This window comes from Balearica regulorum, chromosome 4, assembly GCF_011004875.1.
Source record: "Balearica regulorum gibbericeps isolate bBalReg1 chromosome 4, bBalReg1.pri, whole genome shotgun sequence".
Lineage (NCBI taxonomy): Eukaryota > Metazoa > Chordata > Aves > Gruiformes > Gruidae > Balearica > Balearica regulorum.
In genome coordinates this window covers 1,015,954-1,029,103 of record NC_046187.1, presented here as the reverse complement: position 1 = coordinate 1,029,103, position 13,150 = coordinate 1,015,954, and the positions used below count along the sequence as shown (strand labels likewise).

Sequence of the window (13,150 nt, the reverse complement as noted above, 5' to 3'; positions counted from 1 at the left end):
AAACATACGCCCTGGAAATCCAGCAACAAGTCACAACTTGGTTATACTATTTCACCCCTTAAATGAAAAGGTAAGAACGATTTCCTTAGAACAGGCAGGGAATGGGATGATTCTTGAGTCTTCAAAGGCTGTGTTGCATTTCTGGCTCCTTGCACGATCAACATTCAAATAATTTTCAGTTAATAAATAATTGGAAGTTGGAGTTCAGACGTTTTATAACTTGGCCTCAAATCATTAACTAACAGACCACTAAAGCTAAAACAACATCTCCAATGGGAAAAACTAAGATTCCCGTTCTATTTTTGTAGTACACAATCATAACAAGCAGGCCGGCCACGGCAAGATCACGCACACACGCTGGACTGCAACGGAAGCGATACACGTGAGCTCGCAACAGATTTCTCTGCTTTATAGTGAGAATGAAAATCCCTAATACTATTCACAAACAGCAGTGTCTGGACAACTTTAGATCATTAACTCCAAACATGGAAAATGTTTCTCTGACTTCCTGAGCCAGCTACTGCAATGCAAAGGTAGACCCTCAACTGACAAGATCAGATATTAACATAAAATAAATGATCTGCTCTTTCCTTTATATTACAAACCTTGCCAGAAAGATTGCATCGGTATAGCAACAAATCAAGGAATTTATAACGACTGGATTTGCCCTGCAAAGGGCCTCCCATTCTTTAGCAAGATCATTTTCTGTCGTCGCACCAAACTGCCAACAGCAATACTTGTCTGCCAGGACAAGTTTTGCAGACACAACTGATAAACATGGAAAACAGAAACTAGGAAACAGATGATTAACTCAGATAATTAAATATGCCATGCACACATCCATTACAATGCCTTGTAATCTATCACGGGCCATAATCCCTCACACAAGCTATTTTGTGAATTTTGGGGGTGACAGGTTTCTAAGGATTAGAAAAGAAGCAGAGCCCATGTTAGCAGCAGCGCACATGCTAAAGGCTATGGTTCCTGACACAGCTTAAAGAACCCGAACTTCCCAGGTACTGACCGTTGCCCGCACAGAAAGCGGCTTGCAGATACCGCTGTCTTCATCCTCATGAGCCACTGTTAAAAAGAAAGGTCTTACCTAAGCACCTGAAACACCATTAGTCATGAACCACAACTTACCATTGACTACATACCCCTATGAAGTCATACTTTTGATATCACTCAACTTGATAAAGCCATACAAGGATTTTCATTGCCTGAGGCTACAAAATATTATAAAAGTAAGTGCCCTGTCCAAAAGAGCTACAGTCATGCAGCTTCTCCCTCCCATTAGAGCTCAGCCAGGAGTAAAATCACAACCTCACCACACCCACCAATTTACACAGCACTTAGAAGCCCTAACTCCTCCACACTCAGGGTTGCCAGACCTAGATTTTTATCAAATTCTTGGTTTTCTATAAAACATCCCTTCCTCAGATTTCTTCCTACATGTCTTGTTTTATCTGTGCTCTTCTGTCCCTAAAATATAAAACACCTAGTCTGTCTGCCTGCCTGTTGAGAGCCACATCCAAAACCTCTCACAGTCTCTCCCCACACCCAAAAAAACCCCCCTCCTTTACCCTTCCTTCTATTTGTAGTATAGGATCCTTATATGCTCAGGTCACTCCTCTGTAATGGTCAATTGAGGGTCATGTGAGTGTAGCACCTGACTCCCATTGCCATTATGCTAATGATTTTTCTGTAATTAATTCTTTCTTAAGGCAGTTGAGTCATAATGCAGACTGTCTCTGACTTTGTGTTCCTTTTCAAAATATCATTCTGGTACTCGGTACAATCAAACGATCATACTAGATCTGAACCAGAGTTTTGGGGAAGCTTCGGCTCTTCATTCTGGCTCCTGACTGTGGTGCGGTATGTGGCACCGCGTAATGAAATGATTACTATCTCTGACCCATGGTCGCAGCACTGTCCTAAGCCCTGTTGAACCTGCCGGGATGTTACTGAACTCCAGGGGACGCGGGAGGCTGTTTACTGCCATGCTGGCACCGTTCGCTACCCTACCGCTCAGGCTGTCAAAGATAGTCTCTTTTCTTCCTCAGAATTTCATCACCTGAAAATTTACACAGTTCCAGATCCTGAGATGCTCTGAGCACAGAGAAGTCTGGCAAAATTCGGAGAAGAGCTCGGCAGCAAAGTTTTTGTGCATGTAAACAGCAAGATATATTTGGAAAAAAAGTCTGAAGTAATCCGCACTTGAGGAGTGTCACTGCTACACGGTGTAGTACTAAAAGGCCCGTAAAGGTCCCTTCCAACCCACCCCATTCCATGATTCTACGAATATACTACTGCACTAAGATAAATATTCCTGCTTCGTAGCAATTGATGCTGAGTCATAATTATGAAGCAAAAACCTCCTAATGTTAAATTAGCTTCATGCTAGGCTGGATATGGGCTAAAGAGCACTTGTGTAAATACCTTGCCATTGTCTACCTAAACACGTTAATGGTTAAAAAACGTAGCCCAGATTTCTAGCTATCATTCTCTTCACGCTTGCCAACAGAAAGAACAACTTTTTCACAGAATACTCTGCTTTGGGGCATTAAATGGAAGTCACTTTAAGAAAGAAGGATAACCTATGCTAGCCAGCCTAGTGAGAGTTTACAGACTTCAAGAAAACGGTAAGGATGAGAGAGGATGTGGAAAGTGGATTTAACAGATGTTTTGCTGAGATTGAAATTCTAAAGCAATTTTAGTAAAGAACGTGTGATACAAAACTGTGATGTGTCCACCATATTTTACATGACTGTAATTTACCGGACCAAGTTTCCTGATGGCATAAAATGATGAAACTCCATCAATACTGAAGGAAGATTACCTTTTAGTGCACATAGCAGCATTAGGGGACCCCGGAGACTAAACCACAAGGCACCTAGCAAGAACTCAGCTCCTATAATGTGTTCTCCTATCAGGCGCCCAGATAAACAGTAGGAAGAGCACACTCGCACTTACGCCACCTCATTTATTCTAGCGTCCGTTCTAGTAGAAAGTCAGATTTCCTCAAAGAGCCGTTACACACCAGAGCTTCTCCAGTACAGCTGAGGACCTAGCCTGTGACTGCAGCGAAGCACACGGAAATAAGTTTCCGTTGTCCTTACATAGGTAACTCCATGGATTCAAAGTGCTCAGGTTGAAAAGGCACAGTGTGAGAAACAGTGCTCTCTTGTGTTTGCTCTGTGATTACAAAGTGAGGAATGAGAAGCTGGGTGGCACGGGGGAATGCATGGCAATTGCAGCCCACCTCTGTGTCTGAGCAGCCCACGCTCCTTCGCTCACAGTTGCTGCGCAGCACAGACATTCTTCACGTTGTGTCCCGCTGGCTCTGCGTGGCGTACAGTTCTTCATTGTATGCTGCTAAGCACAAGGAGCTTGAGCGATACACCAAACTGCTGGAAGCTAGCGTAAAAACAGCAACATCTGAGACTTAGAAGCAGTTCCATAATGAATATTGACTGTGAAAGCGAGTAACATCCCTGAAGCGCATCAGAAAAATTGTTCAGAGAGAGAACTGACTTTTTAACTGTTGCTCTGCATTAGATACCTAAACAGACAGTAGATCGGATGATCTATAAGCGTCCGTGGCATTTATTTATTAATTTGCTCTTGAAAATCTCACACGAGCACAGAGAGCACTGTGACGGAGAAAGCGCAAAGCAAAGCAGACGGGGCTGACTCACTGAGGTTCTGCCTGGGGTTTGGCGGTTTGAAGAGACCTCCGTGACTCCTCAGTTGTCCCTAAGAAAGTTCACCCTCTGACACAGAGCCACCCCTCAACTCTGCTCTATCTTCTTGCTGAAAATCACCCCGCAGACACTGCAACTGCTCGCTCTGGTTGGCTCCTGTCCTTCCACAACGGTACTTTTCTATTAGACTATCAAATAACCCGTTTGGGCATTCAGCTGCCTAGCGCATTTTACCAAAAGTAAATACACGTATATACTTACTGTGCCATATTCATATTCTTCTCCTGAGTGTCTGATTGGATGGATCACGTTTTTGTCATTCAGGTATCCAAGGCCCAAACTCAGTTTTGAGCAGGGTCCTGGAGCACAGCGCGCGCTGCGTGCTGTGGGTGGGAGTTACGTGTCAGCTCGATGGCAGAGGCGGTGGCAATCCCGGGGCGCTGAATGAAACAATACCGCCTCTAATTTTGAAAGGGTAAATCTTCTCTCAGTGCTTGGCTAACACATGTACAACCTACGCTAGGTTTCATGGCAATTAACAAGCCTAAAATCTGATCTCATCGTTGAGGACATCTGAATGTCTTTCTGGTCGAGAAGCGCTTTAGAAAAACAAAGCCGGATGAGAATGGAGGCATACGGAACACAGCGGTATATAAAATCCCTATCTGATTTGAACTACAGGCTCTGCCTGTTCCTGCGTAAGGCAACATACACAAGTCAATAGCTGTTCAGAAGATGCTGAAATCCTGGAAAGATTCTTCCCTGCGCAGTTGTTCGGAGGGTGTGTCTTCCGATTTGGAATTTGACCCATCTGAAACTGTCATTCTCAGCCCTGCGGGCGATCCCTTGCTTCTAGCCAGTACACATGTCCTTACAAGTGAAGAATCCGAACAAGCTGCCCACTGGAAATGGAAACTCAGCCTCTCGGACGGCGTTGTCCCAGCTTCTACAGCGCGTGCCGCACAGGGGAAACGTACCACGCTTGCAGGAGGCAATCCTCACCGTGGGAAACCGTGGGCTGCTGGGTGACGGAGGCAGTCTCCAACGAGAGGATGGTCAGTTAGCCAAAAAGCTGTGGAGAAATAGGAGCGTCTGCAGGACCATAAGCTAGATGGTATGCTCGCCCAGGTCCGTGCAGAGAGCACAGGTTCTAACCGGTGCAGGAATGGAAGCAATTTCAGGCGTGAAATCTTAGGCGAAAGGTATCGCAGAAACGGGAACTGCATCTGGGCAGTAAATGTCCGGCTGTTACTGGAGGCATGTGGCCAGGGAGCTGAATGCTCCTCTCCCAGAGCACCCCATATCTGCACAGATCCTCTTTGGCCCCCGTGCGCTTCTGTAGTAGGCAGCTCAGTAGCGCTGCAAGAGCCGGCTCTGAATTTTCAAACCTTCATTTAAGGCAATAAATTCCAGAATTTCAGACACGTTTGTGAAAAATAAAGGAATTTATAGTGAAATACCCTGAAATCAAAGACTCACAGATCAACAACCATTTTTACAAGACTGATGTGAATGTTCAAGCCTGGCATCGCTCTCTTTACATATAACATGGCAGATTTGCACTTAAATGATACTGTTTTTTCCAAGAGGGACAGTCCTTTGTCTCTGCTGTTCACAGACAGCTGCCTTGGTTACCTGAAAGTTCATCAAAGGTGACATTCTTCTGGGGTGGGATCCTTCTGCATCATCTTCCCCCCACCGATGAGCAAGGCCCTGCCAGGTGCAGGATATGCTTTTTCCCAGTGTAACGGACTTCATACGGCAATGACACGCGCACAAATCCACGCTGCAAAATGAAAAGTAAGATTTCTTTCAGTGGCTGTGTTGTGAGGGCACCAATTCATCTTAATGACCCTAGTTGGCCTCACCTGGAAGCTCCCCACCCCCTGACTCCTGCCCATGGACCCGTGATCCTATTTAAGCTCAGCCTGAAGAGCCAGCTCACTTTTTGACTTGTGCTGGAGGGGGGTTGATCTCTGTTTTAGTGGCATATGCATTTGTGGCTGGCTGTGGACTCATCCTGACTGCAGAATAAGTTATTTTCTTGTCATTCTAGACTTGATAGGTAATTGCTGCATGATCTGGTTGTGGTTTGGGGATTTATTTCTTGGTTTTATGTTGGTCCTGTTTCATCACCATGATCTTGCCTGCTACTTGGACTCCTGGTTCATTGTGGCTCTGCTCTCTGGTTCTGTTCCATTTGCTGTGTGAAGGTGCCAGAAGAGACTTTTAACAGGTGAGATGACCAAGGGGTTTGCTGACCAGCTGAACTGGTGCCAGAGCAGTAGTGGGGTAGGGTGCCTGCTGGTGCCAGCTGGGTTTGGGAGGCAGGCAGTCAGCACCCCAGCACGGTGAGCTCGCACTGGCCCCTGCTGGCTTCTGCTGCAGAAGGTGCACCAGAGACCCAACGGGAGTCATGGCTGCTGCGGCTGCTATACTAGGTGCTGGATGTTCGGACGCATCTATTCAAAGATTTTCATTTAAACTGGACTAGTTTGCATTTCTTCTTTTACTATAAAAAACCCAAACATAGTGGAAAATGTAGTTTAAAAAGGACTGAACTCACATGCTCCAATCATCATGCTGTTGGTATCCAGGACCTTAGATCTATGGCCCAGTTGAGTGTGTCACTGCAACACTAAAATTTTACAAGCTGCCAGGGCATCTCTGGAGTAAAAAAAAAAAAATATTTATCATATGCTGTTACAATATTTTCAGGGGTGTAGTAATTTTTTTAACTAAGGCAGTAACTGTTCAAACACTGATGTTTGGAACTAAAATTTCATAACCTTAAAATTGTCTTGCAAAATGTATGATTTTATACTTAATTTACCAGCTGAGAGAAAACCAAAATGGGTCTTGGATTTTGTCAGAAGTTCTTGTGAATGTAAAAATAACGTCTGCCAGCTCTCACTTAGCTTGTCTATCCTGATCTCTCCTGATTTTCTGTAGCTCTGTTTGCCTCAAAGTCTGTTTCCAGAAAAACATGTTACTGCAAGCCTTCCCTGGTGTATAAACTGAATAAATGCTGTTGTGTTCAAAAGTTGACTGTGAAGATGATATACAAATAAAATTATTTTCTATGCCAACCTCTTGTCTTGCATGGAGCTTGTTCCCAGGTACCTCATCTTTTTGTGACTGTTGAGACTATAAACACTTCCAATGACACACTTGTTAGCCTTTGTCCTGGTCTCTAAAGAACTGAAAAAATCACTACTCCAATAGCAACACTAATACTAAAATAGTATCTAACTCAAGAGAGCAACATTGTAATACAGGGAAACACCTATGAACTTAGAGTAGTGCCTGCCCTCTGATTCCAGCATAATGAGGATACTGGGGAGTGGAAGTACTACAAGGTGGGGCAGCCCCAAGGATGCATCTATTCACTGACAGACTTGATTTTCACAAAAGCTTGTGTTGAACTGGGCCAAGCTGAGATAAATTTACTCTCCCACTGAGGAAGGGAGTGTCAGAGCTGTCAGGGTTTGCTATTCAGAGTTACGACTTGTGAGAATGCTCTATTGACTCTGCACTACAGAAAACATAACTCTTAAATTGATGTTGGAAAGATGTTTTAAAGGCCCATGTAGTTAAACGGTGTTAAGGAGGCAATTAGAATGCAAGGTACCTTCCAAGGGTAAAGGAATGGTGAAATGGAGAAAACATGAAATGAACACGGACTCCAGCCAGCTACACATGGAGATAAAACATAGCAGGTGCCAAACCTCTCAGCTACACCTGCCTTGGTTCCAGGCTAGAAAGTGGCCTGATGTTAAAGGTACGGCTTCTGCAAGTGTAGAAAACTACAGACCAGTCAACTGAGGCCTTTACCAGGCAAATCAGTGGAAAAGAGAACAAAAGATAGAGCTGGTGAACATAGACTACACCTAACATATCGGGGAAGGGTTACCGCAGCTTTTGCTGGAGAGAGCTGTGGCTCAGGCCCTGCCAGGATGCCTGCAGGCAGCGGGGACCCAGGCGGTAGGGGTACTTGGGACGCAGGGAATCAACCATGTCCATCACCAAACGCTGCTTGAGAAAGCAGAGGAGAAATGACTCGCGTAGAAGAATAAAAGGTTAGAAACAGAAGGCAGGACTAAATAATGGTCACTTTTCTTATTGGAGTGGGCCGGTCTGAGTCGCACAGAGATGCTTTGGGACCTGTGCTGTTTGTCATGAGGCGAATCTGAAGGTGAAAACTTCCGTCTTAAAGAGCTGTTACGTACAAAGAAGAAACGCTTCTCCTTGTCCTCTCAAACTGTTCACGTACAATATAAGTATAGTGCTGCGTGTATCGGTCAAGTCTCCCACCCGTGGCCTTTTGATCCTATCTGATAATACTAAGGTGTGATGACAGCGAAGGATAACTGTGGGGAACAGGTCCAGGCACCGCACAGCCGTAGGTTCCAGGGTCGGAGCAGACCATTCCTGTACAGAAGTAGTAGGTGGGATGAACTCCCCCGGCACGAAGAGCGCAGGGCTAGACACAGAGATTGCGGATTTGGTGCTGAGCTCTCCCAGCACCGCGGCAGCAGGCTCCGCGGGCTGGCAGGAGGCCGCGGTACCAGCGGTGGCCGCCAGGTGGGACTGTGGCCCTGCCTGGCCCCAGCGAGAGGAGACGGGGCCCCCGGGAGCTGCCCGCCTGGCTCGGGCTGGGAACGCCTGCGGCCGCTGCACCGGGGGCCCCGGGAGCCCCTTACCCTGCTCTGCTGAGCGGGAGAGGCGCGGGGGGCACCTCTCGTGCGAACGCACTGCTGCCTTGCCAGTCTTTCATATACGTCCTGGCTAAAAGATACCTGGGGAAAAACCTTGAGTTCCTGATGAGACTGCCGTAAGAAGCCCGGTAATTAGATTTTATTGCTGTGCTGACCTGGGGCAGAAAAGAGGGAGGGAAGGGATGCGCTTCTCCATGCGTGGGTCTTTCACGCGCTCTCCATGACACGCCAGCTGACGGGACCTGAACATCCACACTCGGCGTTTCCCTTCAAACGGGCATCCGTGCCGGGTCTGAGGCTGCCGGAGCAGATGTGAAACAGAAAACGAGTCCATCCTCAGGGAGATCAGTAGATCTTCCTGGACAGGAAGTAAGAGCAGAAAAAGGGCATGAGATGTCCGGCTTTGGTTATAAGCTCTGCAAGGCTTCAATGACAGAAGAGATACCTGGTCGTGGACAAAGCAGCTGAAATGGTACTACAGTCTCCTGCTTGCTTAAGTGAAGCACTTGCAAAGAGAAATCCCAACATTCCTAGCAAAGCCGAATATTATTGAAGGAAAAGATCTGGACCAAACCCGCTAAGTCCTGGACAAAACAAGAAATGGATATGGCCACTCTAGCCCGTTCTGTCGTTATGTCCCTGCCCGCAGCAGGGGGGTTGGAACTAGATGATCTCTAAGGTCCCTTCCAACCCAAACCATTCTATGATTCTAAGTGCAAGAGGCTGCTTCTGCTGTTGTTGTGAATAGGAAGATATCCTTTCACCTTTCAGGTGAATGAGTTTCTAGACTGCAAAGTGACAAAACATTGTCTCCCCTCAGATGCTGCAATCACATAAGCAGTGCTGAGCTCTTATCCGCTGGATCTGTCAGCACCCACAATGACTGAGATACGCGTGTGCGGCAGTGCTTAGGAGCATGCCAGCACCGGACCACCTGCAGGAGGTATAGATCTTACTTTTCAAAACTTGGCTGCTGTTCTCGCTAAATGGACAGCACATAAAATCTTGGGACTGGTGCTACAAGAGGGTTCCGTTGAGAGGACTTCTCCTGGGATGAGGACCTCGCTGTCTATTAGACACTGTTTCCAGTGAGGCTGCTGAAGGGCACGTCTCATTAACAAACAGACCTTCTTACCGGCTAGGACCCATACGGATAACGTGGCAATTTCCAGGACAGGCCCACGTGCCCGAAAGCGACAGAGCAAAACACTACAAGCACCAACTGCAAAATACACTTGAGGATACAATGCAGCGCTTGTGTTCAAAAGCGAAGGCTCGGTGACCTAGTCAACAGTTTGCTATTTCCTGGGTGGTTTGTGCGTGCAAGCAGTAACTTGCTGCTGCTGGTTACTTTCCATGTACTGTCATAAATTACTCTGTTTCTCAGGAGTACCTCTTTGTCACCAGTTCTGAAAAATCACATGGGCATCACTTTATTCTATTCCTGTTCAAAACAATCCTCAAGAACACAACTTAAGTGCATGTTTGGACACTCTATTAGGGCAGAAACTTAAAATGCTTTGGAAAGCTTTTAAACATGCAGATCAAAATCTACAGGAGAGCAAAGCATTTTATTTCTGGTTTTATTCTACGTTTCTCGTGCATTTCACTGACAGCACTTCTGGTGCTATCAACGTGCCCTTTTAGTATATTATTGTATCTTGTTCAAAAATAAATACCAGACCAAAATGTGTGGGAAAACACTTGATTTCATTGTGCATGATGTCGGTGGGGGAGGGGGGGAATACTTCATTCTTTTTTCTGCTACAACAGTAAAAGCAATTTCCCTACGAAAAAAAGTGCAATGGCTATTGATAGTAACAAGCTTCCTCTATGTAACACCTCTCACTTGGGAATTTGAATAAATTTAGTCTAAAACCTCATCACTAGTGACAAAAGTATTAGCATTAAAACCCTAAGAAATGGTGAAATCCATGGACAAGGGTTTTGCCAAATGATGACACGGTTTTGGGTACCAACTCTGAGATTGAAATATACCTGGCTTACAAAAAGCACTGAAAATCACGGCGCTTTCAGCAAAACCAAAGGCATTTGCAGCCAACAACGGGACCGCGAAACACAACACTGGGAAATTTTGCCACTGCTGACGAGGGACACAAGATCAAGCTCGGAGCAAGCACATGTGATTTAAAATCCCTTCGGTATCCGGCACTGAGCAGGTAACCTCACACAGGATCGAAGTAAAGGACTGTCTGCACTGGGGGGGGACGTATGGGAGACAGTTCAAAAAAAGTCTCTAAAGCTCAGTTGTCATCTGAAGATGGAGGGCAAAGAGATTCAGAACGGCTTTAATGCTGTGCCCTAACTGCAAGGAAAACCTCTGTATTTTTCCTTTGCTGCTCAAAAATTATTCAGATTAAGTTTGATTTCTGTTCAGAAGATTTGGGTAAGACTGAAGAAGTAATCAGACATTCAGAAAGGTCAGAGACGGTCTCATACACTGAAACTTCAATTTCTGCAGTCTGTAGCTTAAGGAAAAAGGCTGTTGAGCCTCACTAAGTTTTGCTCCTTCAGTATTTCCAACTGAATCTTTGTTGAACTCCTCTAGCAATGACAAGCAGGTGAAAACATTATTTCCACCATCAGGGATCTGCCTGCAGCAAAGGCTGCCTGCTGGCGGGGCCCTCAGTGCACTGATTGGCCTTAATAGCCCTGATGAGGCTCCCCTGGAGCCTCCCCAAACACCCCCTCGCCCATGGGCCCGGAAACCCATTTAACCGCTGGCTGTGGCAGTTTTGCTTCTTTTGAAGTGTGTTGGAGGAGCTCTCAGCCTAGAGCGTGCCTGACCGTGCACTGCTTTGATCTGGACTCTTCATCTGTCACTTGACTTTCCATCTTGACCTTGGACTTGCCTTGCTGCCATGAATTTGCCTGGTGATGTGACCTGTGGGCCTGCCTGGCTCACCTTGCTCAGGTACCGGGGGGGGGCCAGAGAGCGTCCCTGCCGTGCCTGCTGGGTTGTGGTGCTGTGGTCCCGAAACTGGGGGTTTGTTTACCCAGTGGGCAACATGTCAATACACATGCAGAGCAGAGGTGTTTTATTGCGTATTTGCGCAGATATGGGTGTCTGTCCCAAAACAGTACGCCAGAACTCCAAATCAGGCATTATTTATACATACAACATTAACATAGTCATCTTTCTAATACATATGTATTATTTATCATTGTATCATTGGTTGATAAAAAACCCCTTTGCCTCCTGTGTAAAATAGTGCGTGTGCCTAATAGTTCTTTCTTTCGAGTGGGTGGTGTAATTAGGGTGGGTGGTCCATGGGTCGGTGGGCACGATCTCCCTGTGTTGGAATTACCTTCCCCCAATTTCCTCCTCTTTTGGCAATCCTCAAGGATTTTTCAAGACTTGTTGATCAAACTAACAATTTATCAGTTACGCTTCTACTTCTTAACAAGCATGTCTGCATTAGTCCATTGTTTGGATAAACACAAAGTAACGCAGGCATAGGACTACGCAAGGGCCGTCCTTAGCAGCGATAGTCTTGGTTACGTGTGATTTGGCTTTAACAGTGCTGGGCCCCAGTCCAGCAGTCTGGGCACTGCTGCCCGCTGGCCATGAACTCGAGCGCTGACTCCTGACAGTACTTTCTGGTGGTTTTCTCACTCACGAGAGAATAAATTGTGATGATACTAATGGGAAAGGAATTTGGAGGTATTTAGATGTTGGGATGCAGGTAATAGCAGCGGAGACTTGTTGCTTTGCAATCTGTGTTTAAATGAAGATGCTTTCAAGTGGAAGTAAGGATACCCTCAGTTGGTACCCTCCTATAATGTCCCTGTCTTACTGATGCCTACTCATATAATGCTTCATCTCAGGCTTTTTGAAGTAAAATATTCCCATGTACTCTAGTGGCCATTAAATGATCAGATGCTTAGTATATTCTCCTGCTTCACATTGTTTGGAACAGAGCCATTAAACCTCCAAATTCAAAGGACTGGTGAGCTATCCACATGCAGAAGGAATTTGATGTTGTAGAAATGGCAGTGGTGGTGGGACTTGTGTCTTGGACACCTAGATGCTGGAAGCTTGCACTGTATTGCATATCAGAAGAAAATCCTGGTGCTGTATTTAAGTGCTCCTGTTAAGGCATGTGAGATGAGGGAAAAATCTCAGGTTACACAAGTTAAAAGTGTGATAGGGAAATCACCTCGGTGACTCCCATGGGGTGAATAAAACACTTGCAATCCCCAACAATGTGTTAGGTCAAACAAGGCGAGAGAGTAATAAATCATGCAAATCCCACAATAGAAGTGTGACCTGTGCCAGCCTCTGGCGGGAAGTTCAGCTTTAAGGTAGTGCCTAGAACTGGCATTACTATGAAAACAAAACAGGTTGCATGGAAAACCAGTGTGTCACCTGTGGCTGAATTTCCTGGCTCTAAGGTGCGGAGCAAAACCATAATCCAACTTACATGCTTTTTTCTGTGTTAGTTTATTTGTTTATGAAATGCCATGAGGGTGAATCCTTTCCAGAGAATTATAAGGTAGATTGATTTCAGAAAGGAAGAATGCAAGCCTTTGTTTTTTCTGAATTACAGATTCTGTTTGCATTTTAAAAGCTTGACGTGCCTGAAGTGTTAAGGATAAGCTCATAGCCATGATACACATCTTTTCATGCAAAATACACCGAACGGAGGTGATGTTTCTTTTGAACGTCTTTTAGATCCATACTTTAAAGTGTACTCGGTAACTCAC

The 13,150-nt window shown here is 45.6% G+C and overlaps 1 protein-coding gene across 16 annotated transcripts in view; it reads right to left on the bottom strand.

Moving 5' to 3' along the window:
• RASSF6 (Ras association domain family member 6) overlaps positions 1–13,150 on the bottom strand; it is a 47,744-nt gene that overhangs the window by 20,735 nt on the left and 13,859 nt on the right. For 4 of the 16 annotated variants that reach the window (XM_075750829.1, XM_075750822.1, XM_075750831.1 and 1 more), the window contains one exon: positions 8,578–8,780. Coding sequence is in view for 5 of the 16 variants with exons in the window: in XM_075750818.1 (XP_075606933.1) it covers positions 1,025–1,080; positions 5,340–5,462 (179 nt within the window). In the remaining 11 variants the exon portion in view is untranslated. Of the gene's footprint in view, positions 1–1,024; positions 1,483–3,040; positions 3,376–3,965; positions 5,166–5,339; positions 5,558–5,657; positions 8,781–13,150 lie in introns of those variants that run through there. The other 12 variants (XM_075750825.1, XM_075750824.1, XM_075750834.1 and 9 more) reach the window with 12 other exon arrangements.